General features: G+C 37.6%; 2 protein-coding genes across 8 annotated transcripts in view; one reads left to right on the top strand and one right to left on the bottom strand.

Annotated features, from left to right (window-relative positions):
* The window catches only part of BIRC6 (baculoviral IAP repeat containing 6), a 153,986-nt gene that overhangs the window by 9,640 nt on the left and 121,931 nt on the right, over positions 1 to 22,415 (bottom strand). For all 7 annotated transcript variants that reach the window (XM_081943436.1, XM_081943438.1, XM_081943442.1 and 4 more), the window contains 4 exons: positions 5,494 to 5,704; positions 2,265 to 2,410; positions 1,172 to 1,282; positions 137 to 354 (listed from right to left, as the gene is read on the bottom strand). In XM_081943436.1, the coding sequence (XP_081799562.1) occupies positions 137 to 354; positions 1,172 to 1,282; positions 2,265 to 2,410; positions 5,494 to 5,704 (686 nt within the window). The remainder of the gene's footprint in view (positions 1 to 136; positions 355 to 1,171; positions 1,283 to 2,264; positions 2,411 to 5,493; positions 5,705 to 22,415) is intronic.
* On the top strand, positions 14,229 to 17,127 carry LOC309385494 (protein TUNAR-like). The gene is made up of 2 exons (XM_081940005.1): positions 14,229 to 14,873; positions 15,742 to 17,127. Exons 1-2 carry the CDS (start codon positions 14,838 to 14,840, stop codon positions 15,931 to 15,933), a joined length of 228 nt encoding a protein of 75 aa, XP_081796131.1. The 5' UTR covers positions 14,229 to 14,837; the 3' UTR covers positions 15,934 to 17,127.

Genomic DNA, 22,415 nt, shown 5'->3' with positions numbered 1-22,415 from the left:
AATTCTATCAGGTGGGAAAGAGATGTATAGAAGCAGTGGCCTAATTTGCCCCTTGCCACTTCTTGGGTCCAATGAATTCCACAAAATAAGTATCAATATTATTTAACTAGCATAATGGATATAAGTCTGGCTTTACCTTCATGATATCTAGTCTCTCCTCATCACAGCGGACAAAAACACTGGATGATGAAGAAAGTGGCAGTGATGTAGAAAGTGTTACAGCTTCTTGAGCAAGACGTCGGGCTCTAGCAGCACTGTTTGCATCAGTGGCATTTTTCACCTGAGACATGTAGTGGTAATTTACTTTAAAGACAAGTTTTCCATCATCATCTTCAGAAACCATCTCAAAAGTATCTAAAAAAAAGCGTTACATTCTTACTTAGGAGAGCAAAACTGTATTTTAACTGGATAAAATAATTAAATTTAATAAAAACAAATCAGTAAATAAAAATATTTTCACAAAACAGTTCTAAAATATTAAAATGTCTCTCTCTCTCTCTCTCTCTCTCTCTCTCTCTCTCTCTCTCTCTCTCTCTCTTTCTTTCTTTCTGTGTCTGTGTCACACAAACATGCTTTATATGCCTGCCCATCCTATATACATGATTCTGGGCAGCTAACAATTAAAAAAATAGAAACAAAGTAAAACAAAACCAGTGATCAAAATAATAAATAATACAAAAAGCATAAAATAGCAATGGTTTTCCTCAAACTCTGATACTGTTTCTGCCTCACTAACATTTCTTCTTGGAAATATCTCCCAAAATATATTTGCATGATATTATTTTTCTTCCTTATTGCAAATTTATTTGTCAAAGTTGCATTTCCCTTGACAGTTTTGCTAGCGCTCCTGGTTTTCTCATACTCCATTACAAGTACTAAATTTGTACTAAATTTCAGATAACTATATCCAGAATTTTGGCAAATAAATAAATAAATGGCAAATTTTAACTTATATGCACCTTTGGGGATAGGAGGTTTGGGTGGTTGTATCTAACACATTCTGAAAGGACTACAAAGGAGTAGTAAAATATCATTTTTCTCAATCTTTCACATAGATATGCCATTAAAAATGTGTTTCAAATTAAACCACAAAACAACAAAAGCCACAAAGATTTAGGATTTTTAAAATGCTATAATATAGATTATAGCATTTAGCAAGTAATATACTTACCAAACTGGAGTTTTTTCATTACAGCTACATATTTCTCTTCAAGAGATCTTAAAATTGACAATGGCTTGGGTTTCATTGCAGCTTTTTTAGAGGATTCAGCCAATTTTCTCTCTGTTGTAATGGTTACAACAAAATGTAAAACATTTAATAAAGTACTGTTAAAGTTAGCTATAGTATTTCTTTACTGCAAAATTCAGAAGTACCATTTTGTATCATCACAAAACAGGCTTATCCTAATTGTGGAGACACTATGCTGATGGCCCTAATGTCAAACATAATGATATTTCTTTGGTTCCAACTTTGTGCTTGGTCCTATTCTATCTCTGTCACAGGAATTTCTAAAGAGAAGCAAAAGCACCATGAATAAAAGCTTCAGTAGTTTTGTATTAATAGCATAGTCTTCTTTGATGGATATTGTAGTCTCTAGCAAAGTAGTCCAAATGGAAGGAAGAAGTATGTGTGTAAAGTGAGTGGCTCAGCCTGGGAGCAGAGTCAAAAGGAATCAGCCTAGAGCACAGGTGTCAAACTCACGTTGCCATCATGTGACATATCACGATGTTTTCCCCTTCGCAGAACTGGTGTGGGCATGGCCTGCGTGTTACACATCCAGTCCATGGGCTGCCAGTTTGACACCCCTGGCATAGAGTCTTTACATTGCCACAAATGGACACCAAACACACCTTTCTTAATTCTCACCTTTCTTGAATTCCCTTGACCCTCATCTAGCACCAAAATAATGCTAATGGTTAGTTGACTAGAATCCTGTGCACAGGCAATAAATCAGTTTAACTGGAACTTCATGTGTGACCTTGCTCTTCCGCAACTGAGACATGTATGCAAAAGAACTTGGGATAAAGTTTCATTTTTCTTTGTCTCAGGAAGAATGAAAAAGTTCTTGCCCAGGTATATTTACACATTAGTTAACATTTGATCATTTTTAAAAAAACATTTTAAAATGATTGCATTTTATTTTTTATCTACTTGGCCATAGTTTTTTTTAAGGTTTTCCATTTCTGAACTCATTGTTACCTCAGTCTTGTTGAGAATTTGTATACTGCTAAAAGATAGAATTGAAAAATTCATGCTCATTTACCTTGATTAGCTTGACGCAAACTTGTTGTTGCAGCGTAAACAATTTCAGCAGTCCTTTGGATATCTGGCACCAAAAGAGTCAGCCCCTCGGGTTCTTGATCTGAAGTCTCTGACTTTACTCCAGGTTTTGACTTGTCTTTTTTTGATCTACAGAATAGGTCAAAATTGATAATGCTGTATCAGTATGTAAGACGCACCCAGATTTTCAGCCTCTTTTTTGAGGGAAAAAGGTGCGTCTTATACTCTGAAAAATATGGTACATCTTTTGCAAGGCTTATGAGGCTATGTGAAAATTGTCCCTAGTTTTCCATATCTGCATGCATTGCACACTTCTGCTAGAACTGCTAATGAACAAAATAGTTTATCTGCCTATGTACACATTAACACAACTGGGAACAGATTTCAAAGCAGTAATTTAAGTATCCAAAGAACAAAGTTGTTAAAAAACTTCAAATACAGGTACTAAAATTTTTGTAAAGCAGCTCTTTCTAAAACTTTGTATAGCCCCCCAAAATGAAGATTGTGTGTGTGTGTGTAAAAATTTTCTTTCCTCTTTTCTCTGTCCAAATTTTCTTTCCTTCTTCTTTCTATCCAGACAATGCTGATAAATAAAAGCTTCTTTAAATTCTAGCAAACTAAATGTTTAAAATCTATTTCAGAAACTAGAATAATTAGTATGCTGAATAAGCTAAGTTTCAAAACATGTGCATGGAATATTAGTGTAAATAACAGCATTTAAATTTTATTCTGAATATCTTGTATCTGATTAATTTGATTACTTTTCTTCATTTATTTTTCTTATGTTTAACTCAACCAATTTCGTTGTATTTAAAGACAATGACAATAAAGATTATATTTATACTTGCCATCTAACTCTTAATAAAGCTAATAGGGTGTGACTTTCCTTCTTATTTTTATTGCTTTTATTTATCAAATTTTAATTTGCCTTTCATCTACAATATAACAAATAATATTTTTGTTCAACATAAAACCTTTTTCTGGTAAAACTATTTATTATCTGGAGTCAGGAGAAATACGAATGATAATTTGATCTGATTTTCTTAATCTGGATTTTGGATATTTGTTTATTCTGAATGCTTGCTTTAACATATAAATGTTCTCGCTCTGATATATTTTTGTCTGACCCCTTTTCTAGTTATTTTATAGTTCATGGGACAAGCAAACATATTCCCTTTTAATATTATTAATTTCTATTTTTATTGTCTGATTATAATTTACATTTTTATTTGTATTATATTCTGTCAGCTCTTACTAATTTTTTAAAATACATTCTTTCTCCTGACCCAGATTTTTGCACACTTTTCATTCTAAAACTTAATACAAGCTGCTCTTCTATGATAGTCTATATATCTATTTCTTCTTCTGTTGGCAATGTTTTTCTCTATTATCATCATTATTTTTTTCAATAATGTTTTTCTCTATTATCATTATTTTCAAATTCGGTAGAGTCAATGCAATAACTTTTCTGTTTTTTATAGATTCTGTTTTAATAGATTCTACTCAAATTATTGCTATAATAATTTTTCATAATATTTTCCCAATGTTTTCTGCTTGTATTTTGTTCTATTCTCAATGAAAAAGATTCTGACTACTTTTTCATTTTTTTTTCTGCTGTATTTTTGGAGAATTTATTTTATTTCTTTGGTTCTCTTATTAAAGATACTTTCCCATTTTTTCTTTAATGTTGGGGTTCCAACATTTAAGATGCTCTTTGGAAAGGTTTGACTCATTAATGACTTATTTATTTCTGAAGAACAATGACAAGATGTCACAAGTATCCTATATATGAGTTCCATTATGAAAGAAAAAGAGGTTAGGAATGTACCAACATGAATTTGAATTTAGTTGGGTCTTATTCTTGTTGCCCAAATTTAATAATTAAGGTATAATTTTCAGATGTAAAACATGAATTAAATTTCAGTTGAAATTTCTATATTCTGTTTGCATATTCAATATTCAATACACATATATTAGCACAGTAAGAAACTGTTTGGGCATACAAGAATCAACAATTTCATTCTTTTTTCCAATGCTAAAAACTTTGAACATAATTTAAATCCAGCCATTGGAGAACTATACTGTTCAAAACTCACCCCAGGATTCCTATTTACACCAGGTTTTGATTGTTTTAGAATCAACTTAGTTTTTTTTTAAAATCTAGATGGAGGGGTCTTTTTTCTCCAATTCTTTTATGCTTTAAAAATAAAAATAAAAATTAGGTGTGGCTTGATAAATATTGTAATACAACTGAACCACCAACTATGAAGATAATACTTAATGTTCAGCATGATCCCAGGACATCAGCTCTTAGATTAGAGCAAGATGGATTTGCTTAAGAAGGTGTAGACAGTTGTTATTGTTATTGTCCCTATGAAGTACAGTCCTATTATTTAAATTTGGTTTCATAATTTTTGTCTTGACTTTTAGCAATTCACTTGTTTTGGAATTCAGATCAACTCTGAATTTTGGTGTGGTCATCTCAATTTATTAAATACAATTGTTTTAATGTATCCAAAATTTCTAGTATCTGTTGATTATAAAAAGAAATTTCCTGGAGTTATGCAGCGAACTTCTTAAATGTTCAGTTTTGTTTACTGATGCCTCTTTTTTGTGTTTGCCACATCTAACATTGGATAAATGTACAAGGTATAGATCTTGGCCCATTACTATATATTAAGCTGGATTATATCTTGCTTTGTACATAACATTAACTTTGTTTTCCATACCAAACAAATTACCATGACTCAAATATTGAGGGGAAATTTATGTTTTGGAACACTGCCAAATTTCTTGTCATTTTTGCCTAATGTTTCCTTCTATTTCACTACATTGATCCCTTGCATTCTTGGTTTTAAAAAAGCTCTAGGTGGAGAGCTCTTCTAAAATTGGAAAGGTTTTTTTATGAGAGATTCCTACTTTTAAGCAAAAGTGACGGTTGGAAGGAGAAAAGTCTCAACCACTTGAGATTTATTACATGTGGCAATGTTCTTCCCAGATTCTATTCTAATGGGAAATAGGGGTTTGTAGCAGGAGTCATTAAAACCAAATTTGATGGGCCAAATTTGTTTTAAAATAAGAATAAACCAAAGTTGTTCTTATTTAAAAATTTTCTGCTCTAAGTCATGGAAATAAACGGAGGTTCCCTTGTGTTTGTTTGGGGAGTAGTTATATTATGCTATTTCTCAGAATCAATCAATCTCAAGAAATACCTCAATCGATTAGTGTAAGTATCCACACAAGTCTTCATTTTAGCTAACAAAGTTCCAACCGAAGCTTGGGATTCTAACTGTTCTTCTTCCTCTTCTCCATTTTCTCCAGTCAAGGGAAGCAACAATGGTACCATAGATGTGCAAGAAGCAATGGCTCGGAGAAGTTCCAAAAGAGCTCTATAGAGGGGGACATGCCTTGCCATATCCAAAACTAGTGAAGAAAAGGAAGAAATATAATGAAATTCCAGCTACTTACCTTTGAGTTAGATTCTATTTAGTTAATAAAAATATCAATTTATAAATGTTTCTTGAAAAAAAAAGAGAGGCAAAATTAGAATATTTTTGGTTGTTTTGAACAACTGTAATTGTAAAATCAGAAGTTCATAAGACAGTATAGACATTGAAAATATAAAAAGAAACCATCTAAAAGTGCAAATTCAATATAAAAAATAAATTCAAGAAAAAGAATAAATTCAAGAAGAAGAATAAAAAAGGTTTTCTTTCTACAACACACAGTTATGTTTCCTTCATCAGATATCATACCAGCCATTAATTTTAACAGATTTAAAAGGGAATTGGCCAAATTCATGGCTATAAATGGCTATTAGTCTTGAATGTTGCTCACTTTCATGGAAGTAGGATGTATAAGATATGATAATTTTATGAATGAATTATGACATTAATTCATGGAATTAACACAACTTCAAAATATATGTTAATGTGTATATCTCCTAATTCTTTCCTCAGATTATATTATTTTGAGGACAGTGATTTAGTTTCAAATATTGAATGCTGATATATTTCTGATCTTATTTGTGTTTTTGAGAGAGTAAAGTTTACCAATTTTTTTTTTAAAGGTAGGCTAAAAGTACAGTTCATATTTTGCTATTTCACTACCTATAAGTCATCTTTGAAGTTAAACTACAATTTCTTCATCTTCTGTTTCACTTTACTGTGTCCAACTCACTCATTATAAATTATTCTTAGGACTTTCTGCACTGGTGTTACTGAAAATTCAGAAATTCTTCCATTATATTTCAAGTTCAAGCTGAAGCAGCTGTGAAATAATAAGGCTACTGGTTTCCAATCATATTTTTCCCACTGGCAAAGCCACTTGATTGGTCCTGTGAATGCAAATCTCCCATGGCAAAAACTACAAACCACATTTTGTGTCACTTACAAAACCTGAACTTTAATACTCATAAATAATTTTATTTAGCCTTTAAAATGATGTGTATTAAATTAGTATGACCTTATTATTTATAACTCACGTTGCTACATTCTGGGCCAGTTGCAATCTAGGGGTTGCCTGAAGGAGAATGCAATGCAGTAGTCTAAGCTCGTGAAAAGCAGCACATGCGTCACTGACATACCAATATCTGTCTTTCAAGAATGGGAGCAATTTTTTAATTAGCCAAAGCAGATAAAAGCTTCATCTCTGGTGTCTATCCAGCATCAATGCCAGATCAGAATGCAGAGGACAGAGGGACGAAACAAGATTGTCCTTGTGCGTATGCCTTTTCTGGAGCATTCTGAAAAAATTACAGCTATCCTTTAGGCTGGTTTGAAAGAACATGTCTTGGTAATTGTATAAATAAAATAATTGCTAAGCAAATATATATGCTATCGTTTTATTGAACATCTAAAACTGTACCTTCTGGATCCAATCCTAGCATTCCAATCATTATATTTGATTGTCTTACTGAATGAAATTTGTAAAGCAAATGCAGGCAGATTGGTTAAAGGTAGCCCTCTCCCCTAAATGGCTGCGTATAGTAACCTTTTTCATAGGTATCACTGTCTAAGTTTCCATGTTCTGTCTATTGCACTACTAAAGGAAAACTAAGCTGGATTGAACAGTTTCCTTTTACTGCTGAACATTCCAAGCAAGACTGTCTTTTTCAGTGTGTTTGACTGCAAGACACAATCAAAATAAGCAAGGTGGAATTTTGTGATTTTGCCTTCCATTGATATATCTGTTCTCATATGCTACGATATAATAAATTTCTAGTAGCAATGACAATCATATGTCTACATTAGAGTAACGAATGGTTGTATAATACAGAATTATTTGGGATGGAATACAGAATAGAGCAGCGATGGTGAACCTTTTTTGGCTCGCGTGCCACAAGTGGGGGGAGCGCAGGGTGGGCGTGTGCAGGCGTGCCGCACCCATAATGCAATGTGTGACACACCCCAGTGCGCATGCGCGGACTCCAGACGCTCACTCCCATTTTTACATGCTTTTTTCGCCCTCCCCAGGCTCCAGAGGCTTTATAGGAGCCTGGGGAGGGTGAAAAGAGCCTCCCCCGTCCCCCGGAGGCCCTCCAGAGGCTTCAGGGACCATCCATAGGCTTCCCTGACGCCTTCGGAGCGCTCAAAATGATCCTCCGAGCAAACCAGAAGTCACTTCCGGTTTGCTTGGAGGGTTGTTTTGAGCGTTCCGGAGGCTTCAGGGACTGTCCGGAGGCTTCCCTGACGCCTTCGGAGCGCTGAAAACGACCCTCCGATCTTCCACCTGTTACTTCTGTTTGTGCATCTGAAAAGTACAGAATTAAAACATGCCTGCAACAAGTTTGACAGCAAGTTCAGTTCCTTACTCCTACACTATGGGAAGACATCTCAGACTCCAACCCCAGCATTTAAACAATGGCTCTGATTCATTTGCAGCTCTGCTGATGTTGGATTAGGTTACAGTTTTTCTCCCATGCCATCACTCTTCTAAACAACTAATTTCCACAACACTGTCGAACTATCTAGTAGGGCTGTCTTACTATTATCCTTCTCATCTTTTCTATTACATATTTCCTTATCTTCTTATGATTATAATTTTGTTGCTTGTGTCTTACAATTTGTATTGTTTTATTTAGAATCTAGTATGATTTATGTTGATTGCTTACTTAGTATCCTATGACTATCACTTAGTATTGTATCTTATGATTTATGATGAATATATTTTATGATGATTATGATCATGATTTATCACTTGTTGCTCAAATGTACACTGAAATCTTATGCACCGGAGACAAATTCCTTGTGTGGCCAATGGCACTTTGATTGGCCAATAAATAATTCTATTTCTATTCCTATTCCATTCTTTCTCCATCAGAAAAAATGGTGACCCTGACTGTTAAGCCACACAATGAATCAGTCAGGCAGAATTTAGCAAAAGAATACAATTCCAATGCCTCTTTCCAACCCAGGATCCAACAATTGTCTTACCCTAAGGACTTTCCACCTTGCCCGAAAAATTTATTTTTATTTTGGAAATTTACAACCTTTGTCACTTTGTCATTCAGGAATTGTCTTTTTCATACCAGAGGACTTTCTCACTGATTGAGCTTATAAACCATTTGCAACTGATTGAATGACTAAGAAAACTGTAATATGGGCAACCCCCTTCTCATTAAAAAAAAGTTTGGATTTGGATAACTACACAACAAAAAGACTACTAGATGAACTGTCAGGTGACCTATTTCAGCAGAGCATCCCAGATATTATTCCAACACTGCACTGATAGAAAATTCAAAGAATTACAAGAGAGTAACACATCACTATTTGCAAGTTGAACCCAGATAGCTAAATGCTAACAAAACTCCAGTTTTTTTCCAAAAAAAAAGTGCTGACAAAACACATGGAAAGAAATAATGCCTTCCAGTTTCCCACATTGAGAGAGCAGGAGAGAGAGATGCTCCTGAGCGCTTCAGGCTTAAAGGAGAAGAAGAAGAAAAAAGAAAACACGGTGGTATATAAGGGCTAAAGTTGATAAGGTGAGAAGCAAAGGACTGCAGATCAGATTGCTATGTAATATATTTTTTCCTCTTTCTTTTTGTCTCATTCTGCTTCATAAAATAAATAACCCTACCACGCAATAATCACACTGCAATTGATCTCCCTATCTCCCTATTGTATTGTAGGGAAAAAAACAATAAAATTTTTGTTGCCACGAAAGGAATGGCAAGATCTCACTTGAGATCACACACATTCCAGCACATATGCATACAGCTAGATTCTGCCTTCTGTAATAGTTGATCTTCTGCATAGATGTTTCTTTTTCAATTCTGCAATAAAGCTTTCTTCTAATAACGCTGGGTCCTCGAAGATACTGCTGTTAGCACAGGGGGGAGTGTGTGTGTGTGTGTGTGTGTGTTTAAATGTTTGAAGACTCATGAATCAAGCTATGCCTGCATGAAGTCTGACATCTAATGACTTTTGCTTTTTCTATTTAAACAATAACTGGAGGCAGATTTCTTATAAAATGTCTAATTAACACTCAATATTCAATTGCTCTGAAAATAATTGATTGCCTGGAGAGCTCTGTACAAGAGAGGGAAATATTGTTTTTAACAAAAGGAAAAAAGAAATAATTTCAGACAGTTTGGTCAAAATGACAAAATCCAGGTGCTAGCCCTGGAATGCAAGCTTTGGTCCAGTAATATGTTTGTTCAATGTCATTCCCCACCCCATATCTATGATTTTAGATGTTTTCAATTTCACAGATTGCTTGTCACATGATGTAACATAGTATCAAAACACTGAGTAAGCATTTGGTAAAACTGATGTATTTTTAAAATTACAGCAATTTCATCTCATAACAGAATAGGAAAGGGGCCTTGGAGGTCTTCTAGTCCAATCCCCTGCTGAAGCAGGATTCAGGAAACCCTATATCATTTCAGACGAATGGTTGCCCAATCTCTTTGTTAAAACATCCAGAAAACCATTTGTCTGAAATAGCCGTGATGGCGGTATATAGCCGTGATGGTGAACCTATGGCACGCGTGCCACAAGTGGCACGCGGAGCCATTTCTGAAGGCACATGAGGTGTTGCCCTGTCAGCTCCAGCTCGCATGTATGTGCTGGCCAGCTGATTTTCAGCCTTTATTTTTGGCCATTTTTCGCCCTGAAGCCTCTGGAAGGAGAAAAACGGCCCAACGGGTAACCTAGAAGTCCATTCCCAAACTTCCGGTTTGTGTGTTGGGCCATTTTTGCCCTTCCCAGCTTCAGAAGGGTTCTCTGAAGCCAGGGTAGGGTGAAAAACGGCCCAATGGGACCCGCTGGAAGTTCGGGAACAACTTCTGGGTTGTCCATTGGGCCGTTTTTCTCCCTCTGGAGGCTTCAAGAGGCTTTCCTGAAGCCTGCAGAGGGCACAAATGGCCCAACGCTCCTCCCAGAAGTCCAGAGGCTTCAGTGAGGCCTGTGTGCATGTGCGGGGGGAGGGCATTGCATTATGGGTGTGGGCATATATGCGTGCCCCCTGCTTTTGACATGCCTCAACAAAAAGGTTAGCCATCACTGATATATAGGGCCTCCTGCTTGAACAGGAGGGTGGACTAGAAAACCTCCATGGTCCCTTCCAACTCTGGTATTCTGTATTCTAAACATAATTAGAATAATTATAAGTTCTGAATTGTATAAAATTAAATCCTACAGAATGATTCTCTTTTTTGCTCACTCTGCAATGGAAGACATATGGCAGAAACTGATGTTCTTGAATATCTACCATTTTTCCTAGCTACCTCTGCTCAAACTGCTCAATATTTACCAACTTCTGATTCCTGCAGTTGATACGCATTATGTCTGAATGATTCTCCTAAACTTTGCAGAATTTCCCAACAAAAGGGATCAATTATATTCAAAATCTCTTTTATTCTCCACAATAGTGGCTCCCAACCTTTTGGTAACCAAGGACTGGCTCTGTGGAGAAGAGTTTTTCCACGGACTGAAGGGGGTGTGATTTTGCATGCTGCCTGCATCTTGCAGGTGAGATTTTGCTTGCTTGCGCGGACTGGGTTGCTGCCATGCCACAGATTGGTGCCGGGCTCTGGAACGCGGATTGGGGACCCCTGCTCCATTATGGAAACAGATTTTTACCCATAGAGGTAAAAAAAGATTAAATAAGTTACTTCTCCTTTATTTTAATCATCTAATAGCAGAAATGATTTAATTTCAGTCTTTGGGGAAGAAAGTCAACTAGCTTAAGACAAAATCAAGGATGTTTAAGATTTTAGTTGCTCTTCTTAGCAGTTCAATGTAGTTGTAATAAAAATGTACATCTATTTGCACATATCTATCCCCCCACTATATTTTACATAATTATTTCTGCTTCTGACATTTCAAAAGAAAAAAATACAAAGCACCCCTCAATGATTCTAGTTTATGAGATTTCATTAAATATCCTCCACACTTTGACACATTGGTTATAACTAGACATGTCATTACAAAAATGAGCAAGTGGAAAAAATGAAATTAAATTCTTAGAATATGAAATTCTGTCAAGTATTGGATCCCTATGAATTGTTATTTACATTCATAGTTCTGTCTATAATCATTTCTTTATTGATTCCTTTTTACTACCACTATTTATTTAATATTGCTCTTCAAATTCATCTAAATCACTCTTTCTGGAAAATGGCCAACTAATTCTAATCCTATTCAAATTAATTATGCAGCTGCTGAGATTTAAAGTGAGGAGAAAAGTGTAAGAATAATTATGTTTCATTTAAAATTTCACAAGTCGTAGCATTTTTCAAAGGGATTCTAATAAAATAGATGATTTTTAAAAACTCTAATAGATGAAACTTTAAGAAGACTTATCGAACCATACTACCTAAATTTTGCTATTACATTTTGTTATGTTAGTGCTTTAATTAATATAATTTATTTAAATCCAAATTGTTTTCCCTTTTCTTTAAACTAGATATACACAGGTTTTGGAATACTATTACCAACATAATGCTGAATTCCAATAGATTATTTTACATAGCCAATTTTAACCCTTTAAATAAAGCACGTGGATTAAAATATAATTCAAATGCTTGTGAATTATTTTTATATTTCTATTATAAATGTAGAACAAATTGATTAATTTCCCTATGTTAAATCACCCTGTGGGAAAAAAGCTAATGAATGTAAAAATCAAAATTATTTAGGACTGATAAAATGTGAAAATGTCTTCAGATAATGCCTTAAATGCTCTGATTAAAGTATCTCAAAACCATTGGAAGGCAATATGCTTTTCTTATTATAAATTACCCTCTAATGACAATGAATGTTTCTTGTTTGGTGGTATATGTTCCATAAAACCAAAACCATAATAACCACTTGTAAGATTGCTCCTTTTGAAAATGTAAGGATTCCTTTTGCAATATGGAAAATAAATTATTTATATTTGATATAAATAACATAGTGGAACAGAGAGTTGAGTGCCCTCAAGTTATATTTATAATGTAGAAATTTTAAGATCACAACCAGGACTAATTTAGTTTCTTATACTGTAGCATCAAAAACTTTGTGTAGTTCATAGAAGATACTAAAAGCTCCTGTTGATTTTAATATTTCTTGCATATACAAAAATTTACAGTGTTTCAAAATGGAAAGCATTCAAATTATAATAGGTAAAAGTAGTCATTAAAAAGTGGTAAGAAAAATAGAAAACAGTAATCTCTATGTAGGAAGATTAATGGACTGAAAATAGAAGTATTCAGATCTACTGTAGATATCCTATTACAGCATATAATTTTATTGGATTATTGTAAAATAATATTTTCAAATGAGTAGTAAGATATTATTTCTAAAAAACACACCACACACATAGCAGTTGTTGATATTGTATCTTGTCAGATAAGAATTAGTGAGAGATCAACAAGAATCAATCAGAAATCAACTTGTGGAGTCAGTAGCAAAACTTAATCTAAAAATAGACAACTTTTGTTGAAAATAATAATTTTTTGAAATAATATAAAATTATGTGAACAATAAATATATTTGTCACCACACTCCCCCAAATGTATTCAGATTGGAAAATATTTTTTGTGAAGCTATGTAATAATCAAAGCAATTTGTCAATCAAATAACGTTTCCTCAAAACAGCCCTACAATTAGTATATACTAATTCCAAAATTATTTCAAAGCTGATAGAGACCATCAAGCTTTGTGCTGTAATATGCTCTGCTTTTATGCTAAATACATCTCTGAGGTTTTTAAAGTTTAAAAAAATACCATAAAAATACTACAATTTACCGCAAACAAATTTAATGAAAAGATTTTTACGAATTTTTAACTATGGATAAAGGATGCAAATACGCAAGCAAAAACTGTTTTCATTCAAAATCATTGTCTACCAATTTCTTCATAATGAAATATTCAATTAAGAAAGTATTCATTCTGTTTTTATCTGAAAAAGGTATTACACACACCTTAATACACTAAATTGCATTAGCACAGATCTATAATTCCAGCTCAGAATATCAAATAATTACTTCCTATGACAAAAGGCTGGGAACATTTCTTTTGTACATGGTGTTATTTTCACAACTGACCTGTATTCTTCAAAGAGAGAACAGGAGGGGAATGAATAGATTTCAAAACGACAGTTCCATTTTGAATCAACAGTCTACCAAAAGCTGTTGAAATGAAAAAGAACTCAAAAGCAAAAGGACCGAAAACCTTGTTGCGGCTCAAATGCCTTAAGGTTGTTATTTGTAGCATAGTACTTTGTCAATTTGGCTTCCTTCTACACAGCACACTTTCACAAGTGTAGCTGGATTAAAATGTGCCTAGCCTGACAATGAAACAGCAGAACCATCATGCATTGTTATGCAACTCATTGTCTGCAAGGGGGACTTGTAGCTGTTCTTTATTCAGCAAGTGCCAACTGCATGTTTAATCAATGTCACCACTCACTACCGTATGCAACTGAAGCCACTGACATTCCACTCCTCAGATCTGACTGGCTGCTAAGTTATGCAATGCTCTGAAGAATGCTTTGGGATTATTTGTCAGATGCTCTTAATGCAGGTGTGTAATACTCCTATCCTTGTCGCAAAACAACTAACTTTGTTCCTTCTGGATAAAAATATAAACAGGGCAATATAACTGCATCTACTACGTTTGGATTTACAACTCAGCAACACGAAGAAAACGTCTTCAGAGAAGTAACAAGATCGAGAGCACGTTACCAAAACATGCCTCTGGAATGTCTTGGGTTAACAGCTACATGTATATGACAAAGAGTGGGAGATTAAATTTTAACTGGAAGCCTCAGCTGTGTATCCACTGTTGGTACAGAATGTGCTTTGCCTGATCGAAGATTCAACAAATTTAAAAGGGGAACAAACATACAACCTGGATAAGAAGAGCAAGGTTTTCCTTCCAAACATAACATTGTTTCAATGGATAAACGACATAAGGCCTGCATTTCTTGGAAGATATTATAACATCATTGCATCTGCAGCCTAATTTATCAAGAAATTGTTCATGCATGCATACAATTTCTGCTCTGACTGAAAGGAACAGCCCTCCATGAAGATAAGGCTGTTTTTCCACTGCAGTGAGGAGTAAGCAGCATGTCTGATGAGATTTTATTCCTGATGCAATGTAGGGTAAGAGAGGCTTTTACAATCTTTAAGCTTAAATTAGTTTATTAATTTTTGATTGCTGCAATCACTTTAATTTTAAATATAATTAAAATATTCAAAAACATGTAATTTCAATAGGCATTCAGCTATATGCCTTTCTGGATATTGTGTGTAAACTGTCTGGCATTCCATTCAGATTAGACTGAAAATTTTATTTCCCAAACAGAGAGTAATATTTAAATGTAACAAATTACAAATCCCAGCATAAATTCATCTTCATTTTTGACACCAAAAGATTATAAGGTGAACCATGCAATGTAAGTCACATTAAATCTATATTAAAAACTACAAAACAAAAGACAATAGCTGGTATCTACCATAAATTGTATATATAGCACTTCTTCAAAATCTTCCTAACAGCATCCTGCTATCTGTTGCCACACTTCATGGCAACATTTATACAATTTTCTTTTTTCTTTCTTTCCAGTTGAAATGCAGATTTTTAGACATAAAATCCACTAAAACCATTCTATCTTTTATATAAAAGGCTAACCTATTTTGGGCTATGTGATCAAACTTGCTTATTAACATATCAACATATACTAATTTAACTACCTGTCTATTTCCTGTTTATCCGTTTTTCAGTAAGCCACACATGTTTACTATGTAAAGTACAGGTGCAGACTCTTGGGGTGGGGGAACTATTCAGTTCAAAAATTAATATTAGATTGGAATGAACTATACGTTTCTCTTTTTTTTACTATGAAATACACAAAATAGAATACATGTACATTAATATGTGGGTTATGTACATGTTGGATTTGTGTGTCTATGTATATGTGTGAAAGGGAGGGAGGATCCACAAAGTAAGTAATTTTTTTCCTTTTTCTAGCCAGCAGTCCAAACACTGGTGAAGGTCTTTGCAGAAAAAATGAGGAGCGCTGCCATTACAACGTTAGAAGATGTAAAAAGGCAAGAAGAAAGTGAGGAAAAAGAGGAATCTGTTTTAGCTCTGTTGGGCATAATTGGAACAGTGCTTAATCTATTTGTAATAATTTTTGTGTATATCTACACGACACTTTGATGGTTTTCTAGAAATCCAGAAAAGCACAGAGTGCAAAGGCCAGCAATGACAAATAGGATCAGTGAACTCTATCCAACAGGAAACAAAGCCTCAAAAGAAAATACACATTCCAGACAGAACTGCCCAGATAAAGGCCCAGCACCACTGACCATATTCAAATATATCTTTGAATCTAATTAAGCTTATTACATGTAAATGAAAACAGTATTCAACTTCTAAATGATGAGTGTCAATATTCAAACTCTTAAAATGCATACAGTGTTCTTCTGCCAGTGAACATAGGGACACTGATAATATAAGCAGGTTACAAATAAAGAGAATGGTGCCATGCAGCCTACTTGTTTTATTTACCTGATCCCCATTAAGCTTCTGGATTCACTTAAATAACATCTGGGTTGGAATCCAGTGCACTTTCTACCATTATTAAGTGTCTAAAATTTATACAACTATACATGAAATATAGAAAGAAGAACATTGTTAAGCACCATATTATGAATAAATAAAATCTTCATTGATTAGCTTCCATGATACTTTTATTTCTTATACTGCTGACAATTCTGTCAGGTACTGCAATATAATGCTTGTAAGTATTAATTTATATCCATGCTTATAAGCTACACTCTATACAACATGTAATTGTAAAACAATGTTTGTATTGCAAATTGTTATTTCAAGGGCAATTTTCATAAAAAAAGAGAAGATCATGGTTTGAGGAAAACATAGTAATTGCAATCTACTATAGAAGTCTGACTTTAACAGAATATTGGAAAGAAATACATTGAGTAAATTGAAATTTGACTTATGTATGATTTAAAAACAGATGGTTTTAAAGTATTATGGTATTATATTGGTTCCAAACAATATATTCCCCATGGCCAATAACCTGGGGAAATCTTTCATGCATTTACTCAAAATTCCACTTAATTGATCTAAATAAACATTTTTACAGTTTTAAAGTGTCTCTTAGACTATAATATTTATTGGGAGGGAAACCATAATGAAACCAATGGGATTTATTTATATTTTTTTAAAAAAAGAACTGAGCTGTTAAATGTACATCAACCGCACTGTTTTCCTATTCCATGTGCCAACTAAACCAATCATCTAAAGAATTATGGTCCATGACGTTGCTTTTCCTATTTTGCCTGTATTTTTAAGAACATTTTAATTAAAAGAAACATCATTAATATTTGAGTAAATAATCTTTGAAAAAATGGAATGTCTTTGAATATTAGATGTGACAATATAACAAGGCAGTTGTCCTTTATTACTGTTTAATATCTGATGTAACTCTAATTTCTAAAATAGGAAATAGGACACTAAACAGATGAAAAACTAAGTCCAATGGACAGGTAGGTTGAACCCAACATCTAAACTGAAGTCAAAGTTTTTATCCACCATAAGGACCCATTTTTAATTTAAAACACGTAGTGTATATTGCTAAGAACTAAATTAATGTTTGGGAGACGGGCCAAATGCTCAGGCTTATAAAAGGACATTAAGAAGACAAAAGAGTTTTATTTCTCTGAAATGAAAGGAGACCTATATTTGGACATCGGATACAAACAAAGGAATATGGAATAAGGATACATATAGTAATTGGACATGAAGAACTGACTAAAGCTAACAGGACTGACGTAAATGAAAAGAAAAACAGAAGAGTATAAGAGCAGAAATGAAAGATGAACACATCTTTGCTTGGGCAAAGATGCATATATAGGAGAAAGGACAGTATAGGGCACACCTTTTTTATGAATATTTTTGAAAGGAAGTCCAAGGTAAGTAATGAAAAACAGAAATCAGTAAAGTACAGATCATAGCAAGGTATTTGTCAATCCTTGTCAAACTATCAGGTACAATTAAACGTCTCTTCAGATTAGCATTTGAACTTGACAATGGTTATGATCAATTTAGCATGTTTACATTTTTTCCAGGCAGTCTCAAGAAGTCTTAAAGTGACTTAAAGTGGCATACCTGCACGGGCACACAAACACACACAGTTCTAGCAAAATAACTTTGAATCAAGAGATCTTTAAAGTATATGTGCTTACACCTAGTATTTGCACTCACTAGAGCAGCCAGGAAGGCTATGGAAAGATAGTCAAATGTCATGATGTATCTATACCAGTGATGGGATTCAGCCTGTTCGCACCTATTTGGAAGAGTGGTTGTTAACTTTCTAACCAGTTCGGAGAACCGGTTGTTGGAAGAAATCTCCTTTTGGTTTTTTCCCCACTTTACAGGGCTAATCCTGTCAGGAAGGCAGGAAGGAAACATTCTGGTGTTGTTTCCAGCCTAATCTTTATTGCCCTGCTTACAGAAACTGCTTCTCTGGTTAACTCTCATTACATTATAACAGCTAAGGCGAAGTGCCCATCGATGTGAGTGACATTGAGGTGGCCATGCCCACCCAGTCACATGACCACCGAGCCCAGCCTACCCAGCTGGTCATTAGGGGAGAGAACCGGTTGTTAAATTATTTGAATCCCACCACTGGACTACACCTGCGAAGATCAGAACCGCTTAATCAATGATTCTTCACTCTTATGAAAGCTGGACTTTTAAAAAGTAGGAAAAAAAGAGCACTGATATGTTTGAACTTTGGCATTTGAAAGGACTATTGAAAATAGTCTGTTTTTAGGGGGTTCTGGGAAGGGGGGGGATAACCAGGCCAGGAGGGAAGCCAGTGCCACACGAACAGGTGAGTCCAGGAGGGAAGTGAGCGGAGTGGGGGGGGAGAGGGAACAAACTATTCCAGTAGAGGGTTGTTTTATTACAACGGTCGCGGGGAGGGGGGATGCGAGGACAAGAGAAGATCAGAAGGTCGGTTGGGAGACCGTGGCTGCTGGCTACGCCCGGTCGTTTGTACTAACCCCCGCAACCTGGGTGGTCGGGATCTACAGAGACAGGGCCTGCGGCTGATGCTTTGCAATGCAAGGTCCGTGACCAACAAGGCCCCCCTCATTAATGAGTTGATCTTTGAGGGGGAGCTGGACCTTGCAGGAATAACAGAGACCTGGTTGGGTCACGAGGGTGGTTTGCCCCTCGTGGAAATGTGCCCACCAGGTTTCCATGCATTTCATCAGCCCCGGGCCCTGGGAAAGGGTGGAGGGGTGGCGGTGGTTATACGGGATGGTCTAGAGCCGAGGGAGTTCACTGTTTCTCAGATACCCGGGTGTGAGTCACTTGGTGTGAAATGGGGCCCAGGGAGGCAGTGGGGTCTGCTGATTGTATACTTGGCTCCTCGCTATACGTCAGCAGCCCTGCCCGAGCTCCTCGAGCTGATCTCGGAGACGGCGGTGGAGATCCCCAAACTTTTGGTTATGGGGGATTTCAACCTGCCGTCGACGGGAGCAGCATCCGAGGTGGCTCGGGAGTTCATGGCTTCCATGACAGCCATGGGCCTGACCCAACTAATTCAGGGCCCCACACATGAAGGTGGCCACACACTGGACCTTGCTTTTGTATCTGAGCAGTGGACGAGTGATCTGGGAATAGGGGACTTAGACATTACTCCCCTGTCATGGTCAGATCACTCCTGTCTCCGGCTAGACTTCCCTGGCGCTACCCCCCACCACGAGGAGGCGGAACCAGTTTGTCCAAGCTGGTACCGCCCCAAGCATCTGATGGAACCGGTTAGGTTCCAGTCGGAGCTTGGGCCGCTACCTGTAGCCCTGACCCGCGCTCGGTCGGAGGACCTAGTGGCTGCCTGGAATAGGGCGACGGCTGGGGCCTTGGACCGGGTTGCGCCTTTGCGACCTCTCCTACGGCAGCGACCCACCCGGGCTCCCTGGTATACCGAGGAGCTGAGGATGATGAAGCACCAGAGGAGACGTCTAGAGAGCAGGTGGAGGTCCTCACGCTCCGAGTCTGACCGAACACAGGTACGAGCCTATTTACGGACTTACCTTGTGGCATTGAGAGCGGCCAAACGTAGACATTGTGCCGCTCTTATTGCATCTGCGGATAACCGCCCTGCCGCCCTGTTTAGGGTCACCCGCTCCCTCTTGGTGCAAGAGATGCGGGGGGCACCCTTACAGGGTAGAGCAGAGGAGTTTGGAGAATATCTGCAGAACAAAGTCGCTCAGATCCGGAGCGGATGGGCCCCCTCCAGTGGTCTGGACGGGCCGTCAACAGTGAGTCTTGTGAGTCCACTCTGGGAGGAGTTTGACTCTGTTGCCCCCGAGGATTTAGACAGGTTGCGTGGAAGGCTGCGACCCACCACATGTTCATTGGACCCGTGTCCCTCCTGGCTGGTACTGGCATCCTGGGAGGTGACACGAGGCTGGCTTCTGGGCCTGGTGAACGCCTCGTTGGGTGAGGGATCCTTACCTACCGTCTTGAAAGAGGCGGTGGTGAGGCCCTTACTCAAGAGGCCTTCACTCGACCAAATGGAGCTAGCTAATTATCGTCCAGTCTCCAACCTCCCTTTTTTGGCGAAGGTTGTTGAGAATGTGGTGGCGCAGCAGTTTCCGCGTCACCTCGATGAATCCGATTATCTAGACCCACGCCAGTCCGGCTTCCGACCCGGGCACAGCACTGAGACAGCCTTGGTTGCGTTGGTTGATGATCTCTGGAGGGCCAGAGATAGAGGTTGTTCCTCTATCCTGGTCCTATTAGATCTCTCAGTGGCTTTTGATACCATCGACCATGGTATCCTTCTGCGCCGGCTGGAAGGGATGGGAGTCGGAGGCACCGTGTTACGGTGGTTCGACTCTTACCTCTCCGGCCGGATGCAATATGTGTTGACAGGGGGGCAGAGATCGACCCCGAGGCCACTCTCTTGTGGGGTGCCGCAGGGGTCGGTTCTCTCGCCCCTTCTGTTCAATGCATACGTGAAGCCGCTGGGCGAGATCATCCGTGGTTTTGGGGTTGAATACCATCTGTACGCTGATGATACGCAGCTGTACATTTCAACCCCAAACCACCCCAACGAGGCTGTCGCAGTGATGTCCCGGTGTCTGAAAGCCGTCGGGGTCTGGATGGGGGACAACAGACTCAAACTCAACCCCTCCAAGACTGAGTGGCTGTGGCTTCCGGCACCTCGGTTCAGCCAGCTGACTCCATCGCTCGCCATAGGGGACGAGCTACTGCCCCCTGTGGAACGGGCGCGCAATTTGGGCGTCCTCCTAGATGCCCGGCTGTCAATGGATGACCATGTGGCAGCCGTGGCAAGGGGGGCGTTCCACCAGGTTCGCCTGGTGCGCCAATTGCGCCCCCTACTGGACCGGGATGCCCTACGCACAGTCACTCATGCGCTGGTGACGTCTTGCCTAGATTACTGTAATGCTCTCTACATGGGGCTTCCCTTGGGACGCGCCCGGAGACTGCAGCTAGTCCAGAACGCGGCCGCGTGGGTTATCATGGGGAGGTCTAGATACTCCCACGTAACACCGCTCCTGCGCGAGCTGCACTGGCTACCTGTGGTTTTTCGGGTGCGTTTCAAGGTCCTGATTACTATCTTTAAAGCGCTCCATGGCTCAGGACCTAGTTACTTGCGGGATCGCATCCTCCCACATACATCCCTGCGGCCAATCCGCTCTCACAGAGAGGGCCTTCTCCAAGTGCCGTCCACTAGGCAATGCCAGCGGGCGGCGCCGAGGAGTAGAGCCTTCTCTGTGATGGGCCCCACCCTCTGGAATGACCTCCCCCCCGACATTAGAACCACCTCGGACTTCCGCTCCTTCCGTCAAAAATTGAAGACTCACCTGTTCCGACTAGCTGGCCTGGCATGATTATAAATGTTACATCTATGAACTCCTGGTAGTATATTCTCATCTGGTTATTTTAAGGGTAATGTTTTAGTTTTAATTGTTTTTAGGGCTTTTAGCCTCATATTTATTCTTCTGTACAGGACTCTTAATTTTAACCTCCTCCACATACATATTTATATTTGTATTTTATCTGTGATTTATTGTGGACTGTACACCGCCCCGAGTCCCTTTTTGGGAGAGGGGGCGGTTTAGAAATGTGAATAAATAATAATAATAATAAAATATCATGGGTTGGTAAGAAACCAAACAAATGGATCATAGTACAAATCAGTTAAAGTTCTCGCTGAAACAAATGACCAGGCTTAGATTATATTCTGGATACATTATGTGAAAACCAGCTCTCTTGAGAAATTCATGATGCTTGGATAGGTGGAAGGAAATTGCTATAGAATTTGCTGGATCTGAAGCACTTGTTGTTTAATTAATTTGGCCTACTGATCTCTATAATAATCTGACAATTGAATATTAAGAATCAAGTTCTTAAAATGATGTCTCAGAGGGTAGTAGCTCCAGGCTACTAATCTGGGCTGATAATTAACTGAGGTTAGGTGTTCTTGAGAATATTACACTGTTGGCAGGATAAAAATAGCATTGTTGCTTTTGAACATTGGTGTCGAAAAAAAACTCCTGAGAATACCATGAACATCTAAGAAAACAAAAGAATACAAAAAAAGTTCCCATTCAAGGCAGATTGAGCCAGGTTCAAAT

The sequence above is a fragment of the Natrix helvetica genome (assembly GCF_964273705.1).
Source record: "Natrix helvetica genome assembly, chromosome: 2".
Lineage (NCBI taxonomy): Eukaryota > Metazoa > Chordata > Lepidosauria > Squamata > Natricidae > Natrix > Natrix helvetica.
Note: the sequence above shows the minus strand (reverse complement) of the source record. Positions and strands in the feature narration are given on the sequence as shown.

Coding starts and splice junctions, on each gene's coding strand:
- LOC309385494 (XM_081940005.1), top strand. CDS start 14,838: ATGTCTGATGAGATTTTATTCCTGATGCAATGTAGG. Junction 14,874..15,741: donor TATTCCTGATGCAATGTAGG/GTAAGAGAGGCT, acceptor TCCTTTTTCTAG/CCAGCAGTCCAAACACTGGT.